This window comes from Myodes glareolus, chromosome 23 (genome assembly GCF_982192425.1).
Source record: "Myodes glareolus chromosome 23, mMyoGla1.1, whole genome shotgun sequence".
Taxonomy (NCBI): Eukaryota; Metazoa; Chordata; class Mammalia; order Rodentia; family Cricetidae; genus Myodes; species Myodes glareolus.
The window spans coordinates 55,442,672-55,461,231 of record NC_142048.1 but is presented as its reverse complement, the minus strand read 5'-3'; the positions used below and the strand labels follow the sequence as shown (position 1 = coordinate 55,461,231).

The 18,560-nt window shown below is 48.7% G+C and overlaps 1 protein-coding gene across 6 annotated transcripts in view; it reads left to right on the top strand.

Annotated features, from left to right (window-relative positions):
* The first annotated feature begins 583 nt into the window (after positions 1 to 583).
* The window catches only part of Tfdp1 (transcription factor Dp-1), a 40,683-nt gene continuing 22,706 nt past the window's right edge, over positions 584 to 18,560 (top strand). For 2 of the 6 annotated variants that reach the window (XM_087901095.1, XM_085680663.2), the window contains exon 1: positions 1,451 to 1,525. Coding sequence is in view for 4 of the 6 variants with exons in the window: in XM_085680658.2 (XP_085536784.1) it covers positions 1,514 to 1,525 (12 nt within the window). In the remaining 2 variants the exon portion in view is untranslated. Of the gene's footprint in view, positions 761 to 1,106; positions 1,267 to 1,290; positions 1,363 to 1,450; positions 1,526 to 18,560 lie in introns of those variants that run through there. The other 4 variants (XM_085680658.2, XM_085680659.2, XM_085680661.2 and 1 more) reach the window with 4 other exon arrangements.

Sequence of the window (18,560 nt, the reverse complement as noted above, 5' to 3'; positions counted from 1 at the left end):
CCCAACCGACCTCTTTTTCCCCATGCACATAGAGTTGGCCCGTCTATTCACATACACATGCCTGTTTTCTGTGTGCAGACATTAAACACATTAAATACATATTTGTACACTCAGAGGGTTTTATGTATATATGTTCAGGCGTACATACGCACACACACATACGATTCATACCCCATGCATACGCATGTGTATACAGCTACACTATCTGCATATACACAGGTGTGGCCACATGAGGCCCTTCTACATGTACATGCAGGTACACACATATACACACACACAGAAGCAGACACGTGGCCTTCTATTCCCTGCGCATGCACACAAATATGCATACAGTTGGCCCTTGGTGTACACACAGAGGAGCGCACACACGTGGCCTCCATGCGCACATGCCGGCGCGCGCAGCGCTTTTCAGTGCGGGCGGTCTCCAGCCGAGTCCCGCCACCCGCGCACGCGCGCACAGGCCCCTCCCCTCTCCCAGGGCGGGTAGCACCGGCGAGAGGCGCGGGAGATGAGCGGCTGGTGGAGGAGGAGGAGGAGGGCGCCGAAGGCGCGAAAAGGCGCGCAGGCGCGCTGCGCGGAGCGGGCCCGCCGCCGCCCACGTCACCGCGCCGCGCGCACGTCACGCCGGCCCGACGCTCGGCCCAGGGTGAGCCCGCGTCCCGGCGCCGCTGGCTCAGGGCAGGGACCGCCAGGGCCGGACCTCCGGGCCGGCGCCCCCGCGCCCCCGTCGTCCGCCCCGCGCGCCCCGCCGGCCAGCCAGGTGTGGCGGGGGCGCCGGCCGGCCGAGCGGGAGGGCGCGGGCTGGGCGCGCGGCCCCGTTCCCGCCCCAACCCGGTTCCCGCGTCCGGCTGCATCCCGCCCGCCGCCCAGCCTCAGCCCGAAGTCGGCCTCGACGCGGCGTGGCGTGGGCGGCGGGCAGGGGTCCCGGCCACCCTCCGGCTTTCTCCGCGCCGGCGCGCGGGGCTGGTGGCCGGGCCTAGTGACAGGTGGGGCGGGCGGGCGGGGGGAGCCCACCTGTCAGAGTGGTCGGCGGCACCTTGGGGTCTTGGCAGCCCGAGGGCCTGGCCCGGCCGGGCGGAGCCGCGGGGTGTCGTGTGCCCGAGTGGGGGGCCTTGTGCCTCGGTGGGGCCTGTGGTCAGACGGGCCCCGCGCGCCCAGGTTGGGTGAGCCTGACGGCTGCGCCCCGCTCTGCCGAGGGGTCGGGGTCTGACCCCCGCTGCGAGTGGGAGCTGCTGGTGGCCGCAGGGAGCATTTCCATTTGGAGAGGTGACTTAAAGTCCCCGTGTGGGGCCTGCTTGGCTAGCTCTCCTGTCGGGATTGTGCAAGAAAGGCCCCTGCTGCCTGGAGGCCTGCCTCGTGCTGGTGGGGAGATGTTTCCTTTGAAATGCGAGGTCTGTTAAACTTCGTTTTTTCATTCTCACTCATTGATCGTCTCCTTCCTTTTTACCAGATCTGTCCGGTTTCTTCTGTGGAGGGTACGCAGTTACAGCCTTGATTTCCTGGATCTGGTAACATGGCAAAAGATGTAAGTATGATCGCTTCGTGCCGCAGACATGTTAGCCGACGGCTCGTTGCAGTGTTCTCTCTTTATTTCAGAGTGGCCATACGTGCATGGCAGTGGTTTATCCTCAGACATTTTACACGCAGAAACTGGGATGGAGGTGAGGGATGGAGGAGCAGTAGGTGGGTGCCTCCCCCTTTGCACACGAGTTCTTTGTCATCTGAAGCCTGACACATCACTTGTGGTTGGATGATGCGGTCTTGATTTTCCCCAAATCTATCCAGACTGTTTAAATAATAATAATAAAAATAAAAACGAATACACCTCTGAGGTAAAATGAATGTGTGTCGGGGGGTGTTGTGTTAGTGGGTTTCCACACAGGAGAGCTGTCAACATGGAACTTAGGCTGTGCTTGTTCTATGTAGTATGTAGGACAATAACTGAGCCTTGATGGATTGAATATCAACTTGTTTGGGCACATTTTTGTCAGAAAGATGACATTTGGTGATTAATGAAACACGGCGGAAATGCTGGTTAGCTTTTATATTTACCTTGAAACTACTAGATATTTTGAGTAATTTTTTGGAGCAGGTATGGAGATGGAGACTTTGAGGCTGCAAACTATAGTCTGTGTGGTTGGTCACATACATTTCCGCAATACCATTGTGGCATCTTCCAGCACAATTGGTCTCCTTTCCAGTGTTCCTCAGCATTCATTGCTCTGTAAATATTAGATCCGTTTATTTGCTGTGCAGCCTCAGAAACACAGGCAAACACGCAGCTAGAGTTTAGAGCCGAGTGTAGAGAACCTGTGTCTGTGGTGTGGGACCAGGTACAGGTGCTGAGTGCTGACCACTGAGGCCCTAAGGACTCAGCTATGCTTAAAGAATGCCCCGCACGGGTCGACGGTACCTTTCTCTGTGTCATCAAGCACTGGGCCTTCTTTTGGGAGGTATGTCACACCCTGGGAGACCATGTATAGGTCACCTGAAGTCACCGCCATGTGTGGTTTTGGCTTGATCTTGTCATGTCTGGTTGTTTACCTACACCCATGCCCCGACTCCCCTCCATATGTCCGGTTGTTTACACCCATGCCCCGACTCCCCTCCATATGTGTGCCCTACCTAACACGGACATGCTGCTTAGCACATGCCCACAAAGTAACTAGATGTGGTAAATGGTTTGTAAGTGGGGTACTGGCCCCCATGCCTTTGTGAGGCCAGCCTACTGGCATGGTCTAATTTTGGGGACCATTTTCACTTTCAGTGAGTCTGCATGCTCAGGGACTTGTCTTAGTTTGGCGTCACTCACTCTCCCTTCCATGTGTTGAGTCCCTAGGGGACTGGGATGGTGACAGGTGGTCAGGATCTCCCATCACACTGAGAGTATGGGCCAGCTGGTTTGGGGTTATCCACTGTGGTGTGGCTGGGCTGTGCTGAAGCTGAGTCCCGCCACACATGTTCACAGTACCTGGCTCACAGGCCACCAGTACCTGGGCAGAGGGGAAGTGGTCCTCCCTGTTTTTAGGCTGGAAGCAGAGATTGTGGACAGTCAAGGATTGGGCCTTTTCTCTAGCCGACCATGTTTTTACGTAGAATGTGATGTTTGCATTTCAGAAAGGGTCTTTGTAGCCTGTGCCAAAGGGAAAAAAAGAGACACCGCTAAAGTTTTCTAAGCACTTTGATGCTCAGGATGAAATCTAGCTATAAAGTACAGCCTGTAGACCCGACATGGAGCAACAGTCAAACTCTGAGTCATTATGGAAAAGACTCGGAAAGGATAGAGAAAAGATGAGAAATAGCTTAGGGGTTTTCTGCCCAAGCAGATGCCAGGTAGATGAGCAGGTGAGATGGGTTCCCTAGGAACAGCAAGGTTGTGGCAGGGCTGGCAGTTACCAGGGAACAGGATGGGATGGCAGAAGATTATGTTGATCTGGCAAAGGATTTCTTCCATGAAGGACAGGAAAGCTGATCTGGGAAGATGTGGGCATGTGTAGGAGAATAAGGAGCGATGGCGGAAGGGGCGGTGAGTGCCTGCAGGTGCTCTGGGGTGCTGCAGAGTTCCCTGTGGAAAGTGTATAGGAAGAGCTGTGATGACCCTGCTGTGGGGGCTGGAGAGGCCTGGTGTGAGGGGGTATGTCTTAGACTGTGAATATCTTCTCCCAAGGTCAGCCTAATGCTTGCTGCCTGGGGAGTTGTGCAGTCAAGACTGCATACTTGGACTTGCCAGACAACAGGAAATTTCACCCTTGTTGACATGCCCAGAGGAGGTTTACTAGCTGATTATAAATTTGGTCATATTGACAATGAGGATTAACTATTGCAAGTACATCCCTTGTTAGCCTGACACCAGACACATCATTTTAAATCTTAACGTTCCATCCCTGGACCTTAGAGGCTCATCTCCTAAGGCAAGATGCTTTTGTAGTCCACTGGGCATTAGCCTTTAAAATCTTAACATTTCTAACACTGTTCAAAACCCTAAATCCCAGCTGTTGAGGTGGCTTGCTCGCCAGACCTGACTACTTGAGTTTGATCCCTGGGACCTATGTGGTGGGAGGAGAGAACCATAACAAAGACTGGACCAGTGCAGGAACAGAGCTCAGTAGGTCAGACACCAAACCTTGCAGCTCCATGTCTGCTGTCTTGGTCCTGGAATGGAATCCTTGGCTTTGACAGACTTGGGTAGGGTAGCCTTGCCCTTTTAGTACCACTACCGGTAGCACCTGAGGCCTCTTTCTTGGGCTTGCTCTGTCTTGTGCTTGCCGCTTTCCTTGGGAGATGTTCCTTGATCTGGTCCCGATAGACCCTGTATCTTGAGGTCTCCATTGCAGCTCAGGGTTTACCTTTTCAGCTTCACCCAGTGACCTCTCAGCCCCTTTGCAAGGACTTCAACCCTGCCCCCTCTTATATTTTGCATGCCTGCAAAAATCATCCTGAGGACAGTGTCAGGTTGTGCTGCCAGCTTGAGATAGCTGGCCCTTCTACTATGGCTGTGGTGACCTTCTGTGTCTTGTCAGCTAAATTTGGGGAAATACTTCCCTAAGTGGTTGTTTTCATTTGATGTCATTCTCAGTTCACGCTCTTTGAAATAAATTCATTTTCTTAAAAAAAAGCACTATTATTGTGTGGGCAAGTATGTATGTGTTTCTGCATGTATGCACAAATGCCATGTTGTATATAGATACCAAGATATAGATAGCTTTGTAGAATTATTCTCTCCTTGCCTCTTTATGTGGGCTCTGGGGATTGAACTCAGGTTGCCAGACTTGCTTTTACTTGCTGAGCCATCTTGCCATCTGAAGTTGGCATTTTTACAAGTTGGACCTTTATTGTCTTAGTGCAAAGTGTGAGCTGCCCCCTCGATTATAGATGTTTTGTTCGCATCTTGACCTGCAGCTTTAAACTCGTTCCTGGTCCTTTATCTTCACGCCCATTTTCACCATCTGACTGAGCAGGTAGCAGCGACCGTGCCGCAGCCTGGAATCTCTTTCACCAGAGATTTCACTGCTTCTTAGCCTATTACTTTTAAATTTGCCCTCATTCCGGTTTTAAGGACATGGCCAGATTGTTTGCCAGAATGTAACCCAAGTGTCCTCTACCCCAGTTCCCAGTAGACTATTTGTTCCCCTGTGACACTTTGTGAGCCTGGTCTTCAGTGTCCACATTTCCATTTTGAATGCCCACCAGAATGGCCTAGTAAATTTGCTTATAACATTCCAGGTGTTCTTTACTCCGAGAGCTGCAAGTCATGGATCAGGCTTATCCTACAGCGGTCCATTCCTCAGTACTAGTTTTCCGTATTAGTTACTTTTCTCATTATTATGACAAAAGCAACTTAAGCAAAGGTTTCTTTGACCTACGGTCTGAAGAGACCGTCGAGGTAGTGAAGGTGTGTTGGAGGGTGCTAAGTCCGTGGTCAGAAAACAGAAAGATGATGCAGTTGCCAGCTGCTTGCCTTCTATCCCTTTTATTTAGTATGAGGCCCCAATCCATAGGATGGTGCCACTCACATTCAGGCGGGGTCCTCAAGCGAAACCTCCCTGAAAACAGATGCCCGGAGGAGTACTCCTACAGCATTCTACATGCAGTCACCCTGACAATGAAGATGAGCCACCTCAGTCAGCCTGCAGGACATCTATCTCATCGCTCTAGCCCTGCTTTCATACAACTGTCTTCTTAGTGGCTGTTAGGCATGTTGTAGAATTGGAGACAGTTGCTACTGAAGAAGTGAGTTAATATGGGAAATGACCCACAGTGCGGTTCAGTCCATTGGTCGCTGCTACACCCTTTATCCACAGACCGAAACTGCTGTTTGGAGAGCAAGTCCTCTTGTTTCAGTTTCCTGCATGTACTGTCCCTAGAATATCCAGTTCTGATTTTGTGGATGGATGGAGAACAAAGACACTTGGACATGGCAGTTTCCTAGATTTCAAGTGTTCCAGGCTCTTCATAGCAAAGAGAGCTGGTGTGTTGGGATGGATAGGGCCATCCTAGCTGGCCCTATGGATAGCTGCTCAAGCCCGGAGTACAAAGGTCATTCAGGAGGGCCTGTTGACATTAGCATTCTGGGAAGGGGAGGCTGGAATCTGGAGGTGGAAGAGCACCTGGCCCTCTTGCCTTGAACGTGTACATTCCTGGGGGTTCTGTGGCTTCCAGGATCAGTCCTAAATGGTTACAAATCCGTTGTGACCCTGAGGGTAAATCATTGAAGGGGAATTGTGATGTGTGTGCATTTGTAGTGCCTCTGAGTTGTCAACTTCTAGAAAGACCATGTCAGGTGACCACTGTGGGTGTCACCAGGCTGTTGAAAAGCACTTATTTTATCTTTGCCTCTCCAGCATAGACTTCAGCAACAATATACTTCACAAGTTGTAAAACTTGCTTAGCCTGATATAATATAAATAATAAATTGTATCTTGTCCAGAAATTTTTAGGAATGAGCCAGGCATCATGGCATGTATCTTTAATTCTAGCACCTGGGCAACATAGCCAGGTAGATCTCTGAGTTCAAGGCCAGCCTGTTTTCCATATTGAGTTCTAGGTCAACTAGGGGTATATAGAGATACTCTTGACTTAAATATAAAAAGAATATAGAAATTAATATTTTCCTCATTCTTTTTCTTGATCTCCCATTTTTTTAATCTGTTTATAAACTTAAGAAGAACATACTTTGGATTTAAAACATTTTAAAAAATGACATGTACATGTGGGTATATGTGTGTACTTGTGCATTCACACATGTGTATGTGCAAATGCATATACCATGTCAGAGATCAGAGGGCAGCTTCTAGGAAGTAGTTCTTTGTCCAACCATTTGGGTCCTAGGTATCGAACTCAGGCCACGAACTTGGTGACAGGTACCTTTACCCTCTGAGCCATTTCACTATCCCTATACTTTGAATTTTAATACAAATACCGAAAGTTTGTAGGGAGTTGGGTTTTTGTTTTGTTTTGTTTCCTTTTTTTATAGTACTGGAGGTTAAATCTAGTGCTTTGCTTATGTTGGATTCTGTCACTAAGCTACATTGCCTGCCCGCTTTTTCATTTATTTGAGGCATAGTCTAAGTAAGTTGTCCTTCTGGCCCTTGAATTCATTCTGTAGTCTATCTGACTTTGAACTCACAACCCTCCTGTTTTAGCCTTCTGAGTATTGGAATTATAGGCATTTGTCATGGTGCTGGCTATAGTTCTTTGACGTGATCTTCAAGATTTTCTGAGACTGGAGTCTGGAACTTTGTGGTTAAGACTACTTGCTGCTCTTGCAGAGGACTTGGGTTTGATTCTTAGTACACATATGGTATCTCCATGGTAACTCCATCTGCAACTCCAGTTCTAGGGGTATGACCCCATCTTCTGATCTCCAAAGGCACCAGGCTTGCATGTGGAACACATACACAGGTAGGCAAAAAACTCATACACATACAAATAAATAAATCTTTCTCTTTCTTTTTTGAGACAGGGTCTGTCTGTGTAGCTCTGGCTGTCCTGGAACTTGCTCTGTAGACCAGGCTGGCCATGAACTCAGATCCTCCTGACTTTGCCTCACAGGTGCTAGGTTTAAAGGTGTGGGACACAATACCCAGCAGAAATATAAATCTTAAGTAAAACCAAAAATGGTTCTCTAAGGCCTAGCTTCACACTAGTGGTTGCATATGATGTGGGGTAGTGACCTATCAAACCATTTTAGCTGCTGCATCACTCCTTTGTCCTTGGAGGTCTTATTTGTAGACTCTGTTTTGCCTTTTAAGGTGTTGGGTGTTGAAACCAGGGTCTCATGCATGCTGGGAATATGCTGTAACTCTGGGTAGCTCTTGGGCCCTGGGATTTGGATTAAGATATCTTATTGTTCATAGAATATGAATCACAACCAGTTTTGAGTTGCCTCATAGATACTGGGAAATGAACCTGGGTCCTCTGCAAATGTTCTTAGCTGCTATAAACCAAGTCCAGCCTCAGCCTCAACTTCTATGTAGGTGCTGTAAGTCAGGTCCTTACGTGATTCTTTAGCCTCTGCGTATGTCTTCATGGCTGAGTTTGGGGTCAGCTTCAAAGTCACACCTGTCTCTGGTCTGGTATGCTTTTGGGCCAGTCAGTTATTGACAAGGATTATTGGTTTAGAAGCTCTCTCAGCAATCCCTCCATTCTTTCTTCGGTCACTTGTTTGAAACAGCATGATCTAGAAGACAGACATTTGCCTCAACAGGACAGATGGCCTGAGTGCTGTGCGTATAGGCTGGCTGACTCTCCATTTGTGGTATCCGTGTATTCCTCTAGGCACAGAGCCTGCAGGTGGAGGACTAAACTCTTGAGTTCTGCGTCTCTAGGGTGTTACTCTCAGAATACAGTGCGTGCCTGGTTTAGAAAAATGGCAGGGAGCAAGGCAGCTGCTGTAGTTGAGCAAGAAAATGAAGTTCTGCGCTGTGGGGCAGCCACTTCCTGCTCAGTGGAGCCCACCTGCTCTAACTATTCCTGTCGTAATTACTTTCTGTGTCCCAGCTATCCACCGTTAGTAGTACTTCATTGTCCCTTTCCAAAGCTGCCCTGTGACACCAGGAAGTGGGACATAACAAACCTGGACAGTTAGCTACCTGGCAGCTCTCCCAGGTAGTTGTGCATTTGGGTCTGTTGTGTAATGAAGAATCATTTGGTATCTTCTGGAAGAATTAGGATTAGAGACCGCAACAGATTCTGTGGCCTGCCTGCCTCTAGGAAGACCAGATCTACAGTCACAGCACCCATAATGTATGTAATCTTGTCAGGAAGGGCTGAGGCTGGGAGGGAGCCCTGAACCCAGCTATACATGGGTGGCAGAACTGAAGGTGATTCTGGACACTGGGCTTATTGGATTTGGTGGGCCTGTGGGAGGAAGAAGATATGAACTCTGCTGTTCTGGAGGTAAGCACACAGTGCTAAAGGGGCTATGTCCTGTCAGGCGAGGCAACTATGATCTGCTAGTCTGGCTTCGGGTCTGAGCATGGGGAGGGGAACTTGGCAGAGGCATGCTTGTGAGGGATGGTGCATGGCTGTTTCCACCACCCCCTACTCTCTTTTTCTTTTGGTAGAACTAGGAATTGAATCTCAGACCTCACCCATGCTAGTCAAGAGCTCTTACCACTGAATTTAGCTCCAACCCTCTGACTGTGCTCAAGGGCTTTCCTACATGACTCCTGTCTCGATCCTGCCAGCCTCTGCTTCTTAACTTTCAGAATGCATGTGGGTCTCCTGCTCTGGCAACTGTTGATATGCCAACCCATTTCTTTCCCTTCTCCAGACTCTGGAAAGTTTGAATCTTCATAAATACTTTTTGAGTTTATCTCCCAGCCATCTGTTAATCTTCATTTAAAGGTTTTAGATTCTTCCCTGAGGACATGGATTCTTGCTTCCATTGTGAGGTGGAAGATTCCCTGGGCATTTCCTCAGAGCCCTCTCTGTATGGACCATGATTTGTTCTGTCCAGTTCTTCCTACTCACAGGATTTGTTTACTTGGTCTCTCTAAACCGATCTCCCACCCTCTTTGGATATTTCTGCCTGCTCTACAGGAGGTGAACCTCTGTTTCCATAGACCCTGTGGTCATCAGTGGACAGTTTAGCTTCTTCCCTGTATCCACACCTCACCAGGTCTTGATCTGCTGGGATTCCTGCCCTTTCTTAGGAAAAGAAATAGCTTAATTGTTTCATCTAGTTATGCAGAGTTCAAGTGCTCGAAGGAATTGGAAAGGCCGGTGGTGGTGCATCCAGAGTCATTGCTGAGGTTGCTATGGTATCAATGCCATCTGTATGGTGGTGTTGGTTTTTTTTTTTTAATGCTTTTTACAAAGATTTTAAAATGTTATTTGTGTGAGTGTTTTGCTTGTATGTATGTGCACCATGTGCATGCCTAGTTCCTGTGTAGACCAGAAGAGGTCATTGGTTGCCTTGTAACTAGAGTTACAGATAGTTGTGATTCACCTTGTGGGTGCTAGGAACAGCAAGTGCTCTCTCCAGCCCTTCCACAGGCACGTATGTGGCAACCCCCAGAGGTGTATCCGGGTATGCCTGTGTGGTGTGTGGTTTCTCCTCGATGCTTGCACACTTTGTTTCTGACTGTTTATTCAGCATTTTGCCCTAGGCTTTTTCATAACAGCAAATATAAACATGTGGTTGATACTCTTTATGGATTTTCTTTCTTTCTTTTTTCTTTTTTTTTGAGATAAGTTCTTGTTATGTAGGTCTTGAGCTCAGGATTCACATGTCTCAGCCTCCCTGATTCCCTGATTCTGAGGTTACCAGTGTGTACTATCACTACTGGCCCTAATAACCTGCGCACATGCTTGTGCCTGAGTACCTATGTGTGCTTTGTGTCCTTATGGACATTTGTGCACATGGGTATAGAGGTCAGTCTTGGGTGTGTGTCAGATGGCATCACCTTGTCTTCTGAGGTGAGGATTCACTGGCTTTGAGTTTACCGGTTAGCGTTAACTCAGTGCTGAGATTTTATACCTGTCCTTTTTTGTGGTTTCTGGGGCTTGAACTCAGTTCCTCATACTTGTGTGCAAGCACTACTGAATGAGCTGTCTTTATAGCCTTTTCTAAGCATTTTAAAAATGCTTATAGACACACAGAAGTTGAGAGATTGTGCAGGTGGCTGCTATCTCTGTTGTCCTGTCTTAGAATAGCTAAGATGTTTTGGGATAACTCTTTAAAATACCCAAGGTACACATGGTTCAGGTATGGCCAGGCATGACTTGTGGAGACTACCTGGGTTCATTTTCCCTTCCCTTCCCCTACAAAGCCCCAAACAGAACCTGGCAAATATAAGCCAAGGCAATTAGCGCCATTCATTATTAGCACATGTCAGTTCAGGACTCCCCGTGGTTTCTGGAATTTGACATTTTAATGGGTCTGTATCTAGATCATTTTCTCTAGATGCCTGTGCTTTGGAGACATTCTTGTTGACTCCACCGTCACTGGTCTATTTGTTACTCTTATACAACCTTCTCCCAAAGGCAGTAGAGTTGGGAAGGTATTGAATGAGGTAATGAGGCATGGGCACATCTTTCTGAATAGGTCCCCTAGAGAGGCCCGACCACAAGGTAGCATCTGCACACCTGACCCAGCTCCTGATCCCAGAATGTGAATAAGTGCTTGCTATTAAGATGGCCATGGTCTTTTGCCAAGGAGGTGACATGAACATTTGTTTGCCGTAGGGTGCCTTGATTTAAGCAAGTCTTTGATGGATGTGCTTGTAGAATGGGGCTTGGCTTTCTGTGGATTCTTGGAAGTATTTCCAGGTTAAGGATCAAAGGTGGGGAGAGGGACGGCCAGAGGCAGCGTCATTTCATTATTGAGGGGTCTGCAGAGTTTCTTCAATGATGGTGAGGAGGACAGCTTGTCTGTTTTCCTGTCAGCTGTCTGTCTGCCTTTTTCTCAGTGCTGGCTCTCTCTGTGAACTGGGTTTGACCTTCAGGGCTGCTTTGGTTTGCTGTAGAGTCCTTGCGTGCAGGCTGATTGCTCTTTAGAAAATGCGCTAGTAATGGCTTTTCTCTTTTCTTATTTCTGATTATATTGTTTGTAAAGGTATTTTGTCTGTTTTTTCTCTAGTATTCTGTAGCTTAAAAATACCTTAAGTGAGTAAAATGTACTGTAAAAGGCAGCTATGAATCTTTTTTTTTTCAAGACAGGTTTTCTCTGTGTAACCTGGCTGTCCTGGAACTCGTTTTGTAGACCAGACTGGCCTCGAACTCAGATCCACTTGCCTCTGCCTCCCGAGTGCCAGGATTAAAGGTGTGTGCCGCTGCCGCCACCTGGCAGCAGCTCTGAATCTTAAAAGGCTTTCATACCATCTGAATGTATGTGTGCATGTTTGTATATATGTGCCACACCAGTGTAGAGGTCAGGGGTTGGCACTGGATATCCTCTTCCATCACTCTGTACCTTAGTTTTATTTTTTTTTCAGACAGTAGCTCATTATCTAGCCTTGGAATTTATTATGTAGTCTAGGCTAGCCCTGAACTCAGGGAGAGCACCTATCTATCTCTGCCTCATGAGCTCTGTGGTTAAAGTCATGTGTTCCCTTGCCTGACTTACTGCCTCATTTATTGAGATAGTCTTTCACTTAACCTGGAGTTTACTGCCTGGCTATAGACTTGGCTGGCCATCAAGCTTGTAGGGTCCCTGTCTCTGTCTCTCATGGCTAGGATTTTATGTATGTATTTTACTCCCATGCCTGGCTTTTTAGGTGGGTTCTGGGAATTCAGACTCAAGTCATCAGGCTTGCATGGCAAACATTTTGCCCACTGAGCCGTCTCCCAGACTTGTGAAAGCTATCTGACCACCTGATATGTCATCATTTAGTTGTTTTTTTCCTTTTGTCCTGTGGCTATAATATAAATGACCCTCCCATATTAAGTATGGGCCTCACACATAGTAGATAAACACTCTGCTGTTGAGCTATCCCATAGTCCTGTGCACAGCTTTCAGCATCACACACAGGCTGCTGTATGTTGATTGGTGTTGTGTGGGCCATGACAAGTTGGCCACTCATGAGCCCTTGCACTTGGCCCCTCCTGCTGTATTTGTAAGGATAACGCTTGCATGTAGTCTAACTTCTTGGCAGGCATCTCCACATTGTTGGGTGTGTGTTGATAACACTGGTTTCAGTTTATGTTTCCTGGTGTCTGAGATGTGACCGCACACATCTTTTGCTGGAGCCCTTCAGACTGGCCTCTAATATGCCTACTTAACGTGTCTTTTCAGATGAGGGAGTCGGAGTGGTTATTGTCTGGCATGGTCCTGGCTCAGAGCTCTCTTTCTCCATTTCTCTTTTGAGATCATCTCTTCCATGTTGCCAAGGCCAGCCTCGAACTCCTGGCTTCAGGTCATCCTTCCACTTGTGGAACAGTGAGGATTTAGGTGTATTCCACTGTGCCTGGCTTCTATATTTTTTAATGGTTGTTTTTGTGGTGCTGGGGATTGAACTTGGGGCTTTTGCACAAGTTGGGCAAGCATTAGCATGCCTTTTTGTAGTTTTGAATGCCCTGGAATTCACTCTGTAGACCAGACTGGCCTCAAACTCAGACATCAACCTGCCTCCTGAGTGCTGGTATTAGAGGTGTGCTCTTTTATACATGCTTCTTTTCATGAGAAATTTTATTTCATCAGTTTTTCTACCATTTTCAGATATTGTTTCTGCCCCCCCCCCAGATTGTATTTGTTAGGCAGTTTTGTAGGGGCTGTGTTTTCCCAGCAGGTGGTCACGGGCCTGGTAGCAAAAGCCTTGGGTCCTGGGGGCTTGGCTTTTTCATGTAGCTTTCAGGTATCTGCAAGGTCTAGTCTGGGGAGTCCTCCCTCAGGACAGCGACTTGGAGGCCTTGGGTCTTCCAGGTTGGCTTCTTCCCTGTTGATCCCAGCTTGCGACTTTGATGCTCTTTAATAGCTTCATTGTCCCCATTCTGCTGTTACAGATTGGCCCTGCTCAGCCCTGTATCCACTTGGTATTCTCCACTTGGGGTATGTTTATTATGTTTGTTAGATGAACGTGGAATCTGTTCTAGATATGGTAGCCTTTGATTTCATAATGGCTATGGTTGCCGCTGTGGCACACCCTAATGAGGACCTAGGTGGCTCATAAGATTGTCCCTGTGGTTACCGAGAGTCTGCATCACACAGCACCTCTTGCCTCAGTTGGTTTGTGCTGAAGAGGGAGTATAGTTGGTATGGGGTGGCCTCGTTCTTGCTGGGGTTCTGTCCCTTAGACTGGAGGGAGGGCACCCTTAGTTTCTTCTAAGGCATTGAATCAGGCAACTTCTCAGAGTAAAGAACAGCACAGACAGAGCTCAGAGCTCCCCTGTGCCAGGTCTGTTGGTCAGAAGCCAGTTGGTAGGACAGCCCATGCTGCAGGCACAGATGGCTTCCAGAAGTGACAGTGGCTCCTCAGGAGGTTGACTTCCCAGGTAGGGGCTGTGCCAGGCTCTTAGGTGCCTTGGGGCTGCATAGTTCCAGCCTGCTTGGCCTGTTGTGCAGCACACAGGAGTCAGGAGAATACTGGAGTATGGTTTTAGGAATTAAACTGTTCAACTGTCGGAGGGAACGTTCTCCTGGTTAGTAGTGCATAGACAGGGGATTATGGGACATTACCTGAGAGGAATGATGACCAGCAGTGGCGTGTTCCAGTTGCTGGAGTCTAGGTGCAGCTTTATATACATTTGGAGAAGCTGACTGACCACAACAGTCAGGAGAATGCTGAGAAGTGGTGGCTGTTTTGACACCGTGAGTGGAGATTAGCATGTAGTCAGCAGGCCCAACCTTGCTAGGGCTCAGCTCTCCAGCAAGCTCTGAAGTTTACATGTATTTTGTGTCTGGTGAGGTCAATGACCCACCTTCCGCAGGGTGTGTAATGACTTCAGCCCTTCCTCACCTGTGGGGTCTACGGAGGCATCACTCGAGGGATGTGCCCACAGATCAGGTCATGCACACGTCCAGGCCTCTCAGAGCTGTGGGATCCCAGTCTGGTGCCTGTGTGGGAGGGACTAGTGTCTGTATGTCCTGACGTGTGAAGAAAAGTAGCCACAGCTGCCAGACAAATGAGTCTGGATTTCCCAGGAGAATCCAGTTTGCTGCTGCAGGTTCCCTGACAGGCTGCCTAGGGGCCTCCTTCCCAGGTGTCCTCAGAGCTGGCTTCTTGACCCCTTAGGCTACCCACACACTTTGAGCTGCTGAGAAGAATGTATTTCTGACACGACGTGGTTTTTAACATCTACATGTTACTTTATTCATTTATCATCTGTTTCCTCAAAGATGGCAGAGGTCTCTGCCTGCCTTCGTGTGTTTCCTAAGGAGATTGTTATGTTTTCATGGTTGTCTTAGAAGGGCTGGTGAAACAGGAAACTGCTGAGATAATACTTTTCCAGTGGTTTTGATGAGGGCATGTATTCATGACCTCATGTCTCTATGTACTTAGGATGAAGAAAGAACACAGGAGAAGTGGGAGGCTTGAACAGGAGAGCCTCAGCAAAGGGTTTCTGCAGGTCCTCACTGCCTGGCCTTCATGGTAGGATACTTGTCTTGTGCATCCCAACCTCATAGTCAACAGTGTTTCTGGCCAGAGGTCAGTGCTCAGGCTGCCAGGCAGTGCCCACACCCATCAGACAGGTGTCTTGCAGAGAAGAGAGATGGGCAATAGAAAAATAGATAAGTTATAAACGGGGAAGGACTTAGGGGAGAGTAATGGAAGGCAGGGCCCTGGATTATGTCTCGGGAGAGAATCACCTCGAATGATCTCTGGGCTGCAGCTGGGAGGGAGCAGGAGCACCTCTGTACCTTGTCCAGCTTCATTCGTCCTACTTAAAAGTCAGCTTTTGGCCTGCATCTGTTAGCATAGCTGCAGGGCTATGATTGCAGTCACTGGTGCTCTTATAAAAGGATGGTGGTGGTGACCACTCCGGACTGTCATCGAGACTGGTACTGTCATGTTCGTGAAAGGTGGCCATTGGCAAGCACCAGCAAGAGTTGCTAAATGAGCAGAATGGTCTGTAGGACTTCTGCTGTTTGCTGTTAGTGAGTTGACTATCCATCATGTTCTCTGGATGGGGGTGCGGGGTGGGGTGGAGTGGGGGGGGTGGGGTGGTAGTCGTTGTTGTCATTGTCATCTGCTGTTTCGTACAGTACAATCCTGCCTAGGGCAGAATAGAAGAGACCAGCCAGTGTCAGCAGATGTTTTTCTTTTCTTTTTTTGAGAATAGTTAATGTCTCCCTGGGAGTTGACTGGGCTCTCCAGCATAAAGGTGTTGCAGGAGAGCAAAGTCCAGTGCCCTTACTTCTGTGTCTAATGTTATGGAAAGTGGGCAGAGGGGTGGAGGTGTTGCTGGGGACTTTGTGAGTCATGTGGCTACTCGGGTCAGTTACCACCCTTAGATATGCTGCTGTCATGATTGCCATTGGCCAACTGAGACTTTATAGCCTTGGATGTACCTGGTGTGACCCTGGAGATACTGTGATCAGGTCAGTAGGGTGGTTGGTGCTCATGGGCACATTGCTATTCTTTGCCACATTCAACCCCAGTAGCCTTTGGCCTCTCTACTCAGTGCTCTGTTGTGGTCCTAATTTGGGAGGAGGGAGGGGAGCTGCAGCAGGCCTTTTCTATGCTGCCCTTCCCCAGAGCCAGGAAGGACAAACAGAGAAGGGTGTGGCTCACAGAACAGCCCCTCCTGCTGTGGTGACCCTGTGTGGAGAGTGTCAGTCCACAGGATGGGTTGAATCTGCAGCAGCCCTTCTCTAGTTCAGGGAAGGTGAAGGATGTTTTGTGCTTTCTGTGTGTTCTTGTTGTCCTTACCATTGGTCAGCCCATCTGGTCCCACCTTTGTAATCCCCTCCAGGCAGGTTAGATGTGTGTGTGAGCACAGTTATGCATTCCTGACATAGGGAGCTGTAGGGTACGGCATTCTCCCTCTATATCCTTTCAGAATATGCTCAGTGGCCACTTGGCTGCTGTTAGTCACCTGGTGCTGTGCTACAAGCATCCTCAGAGCTGAGTGGCTTAAAGTGACAGTGACCACACATTTATGGTCCTGCTGCGTCTGTGGTCAGACTTGTGCAGTGAGTGGCATAACTAGGAACTTCTGTCTTGGGCTGAACGCTGTAGATCTGAAGCCGTCTGGAGGCTCGCCTCCCTCAATGACAGAATCTCCCCTGCCCACCACAGGTGCCAGCTTTTCAGTTCCAAGGGCAGAGAGCATGCTGGCTGTACTAGCATTCAGCTGCCTGTGCGACAGAGTAGCAGTTCAGTCAGGCTGGGAGGATGGGAGGCAGCTTTCTCCTTCTGAGCTGCTGTAATGAAGATATAATGAAATCTACTTCTTATAATTTAGGTGGCTGCAGTCCAAGATCAAAGGCAGATTTGCTCAGCAATGGCTTATTACCCCCCCATTCCCTCTTGAGTAGATTGAAGGTAGATTTATTAAGGACAATGAAGAAAAGGAGGCTCCAGGGGAGCAAAAGTCTTCTGTTTTCTTCTTGCTGTGTGCCTACATGGTGAAAGAGCAGGCAGCTCTGTGGGTTCCTCTTCACAAGGGCTCTATCCCCTGTCCTCACAGTTTCCTGAATGTCCTACCTCTATGTGAAGGCTGCATTCAGCATGTGAATGTGGGCAGCAGACATTAGATTGTAGCAGACCCTTCTGCGGGGCGGGGGATGGGGTGTCTTTTCCTGCATACTGTGGTCTAAGATACTGACAGAGGTTAGCATGCGCTCTGGCACAGTCAGGTCTCTTTAAGAAAGCTGCTGACCTCCAGTGTCAGCTAGACGGAGACTGTGTTGCTGGTTTCAGGGCTCTGTGAGAACCTCTAGTGGTTTTGTTTTCTAGTGTCCTCCATGGAAAGGGGAGCTTATGTTCTCTTTGTGATGTTGACACCCATGTGTTGTGAAAGAGTTGCCTCTGTCCATGATGCACCGGGGCAAGTTGTGGTGGGCCTCAGCTGGCCCAGGAGTCTTCCGCTGATCTCAGACCCTACTTGAACAGGGGCTGAGGAGAAAGATCTGTCAGAAGCATTGTCGTGAAATTGTGCCTGAAAGCCAGTGGTTCTCAGCTGAGGGCAATTTTGCAATCTAGAGATAATTTTGTTTGTCATACTGGTACATATGACTGGTATGCAGTGAAAACGAATCGGGGTTGTTGCTGAACACACTGTCATAAAGGATGACCCCCTCTGGGAGCTGTCCAGGGACCATGTGGGGTGTGCATCCAGAGTCCAGCCAGACACCAGGGTGGGTGGTCAGGGAATCAGCAGGCCGAGTCTTTGGTTTCCATCCAGGTTTGATGGAAGGTTTCCAAACAAAGAGACAAAAGCACCAGGGCATCAGCAAGGGGTTTCCTTGGGATTTGGGAAATACAGTCTCTCTGGTTTGCGGACATGACTGGAGCAGTGGGTGGCACACTTTAAGTTTGGCAGTCCTCTGTGGCTTCATGTCTTTTTCCTTCCCGTGTCTTGGTCCATTGCTTGCTGATTACTTTTGAGCTTGATGACCCCAAACTAAGACTTGTGGAGAAAGTCTGCCCATTGACTACATATCTGACCCTCGAGGGTTCTGCTGGACATTTCTGGGCAGTGAGCTCTCTGGAGTCCGCTGCAGGAGGCGAGGACTAGGGCCAGATGGACGGCTGAACAGGCCACCTGAGTCTCTAGGGTGTCTGCCTGCAGTGACGCAGCATCCAGAGTTGGGATGGTGGGTTCTCCTCAAGGCGGAGTGTGACCCTAAAGGCAGGAGGAGCAAGGCTGAAGGTCCCGTCCATGGCGACTGTGTTTTCCTCAGGGCGGTGATCTCTACTGTGGTGGATGTCAAGCTGGTTTCTGTGAGAGGTAGCATAACAGAACTTAGAAACACAAGCATAGCATAATGCTATATGGGCTGTGTTCCTGTGTGGTAAACTTGAGTTCCATTGAGGCTGACACTTTAATGGGCAAGGAAAGGGGTGATTCTGTCTGTGTCACCGTAATCCATAGTCTTTTCTGCCAGAAACACAAATGTGTGCTCTGCCTTACGCTGCTTTGGTGGTCAGCGGGTAGTTGGGAAGGACACTTGC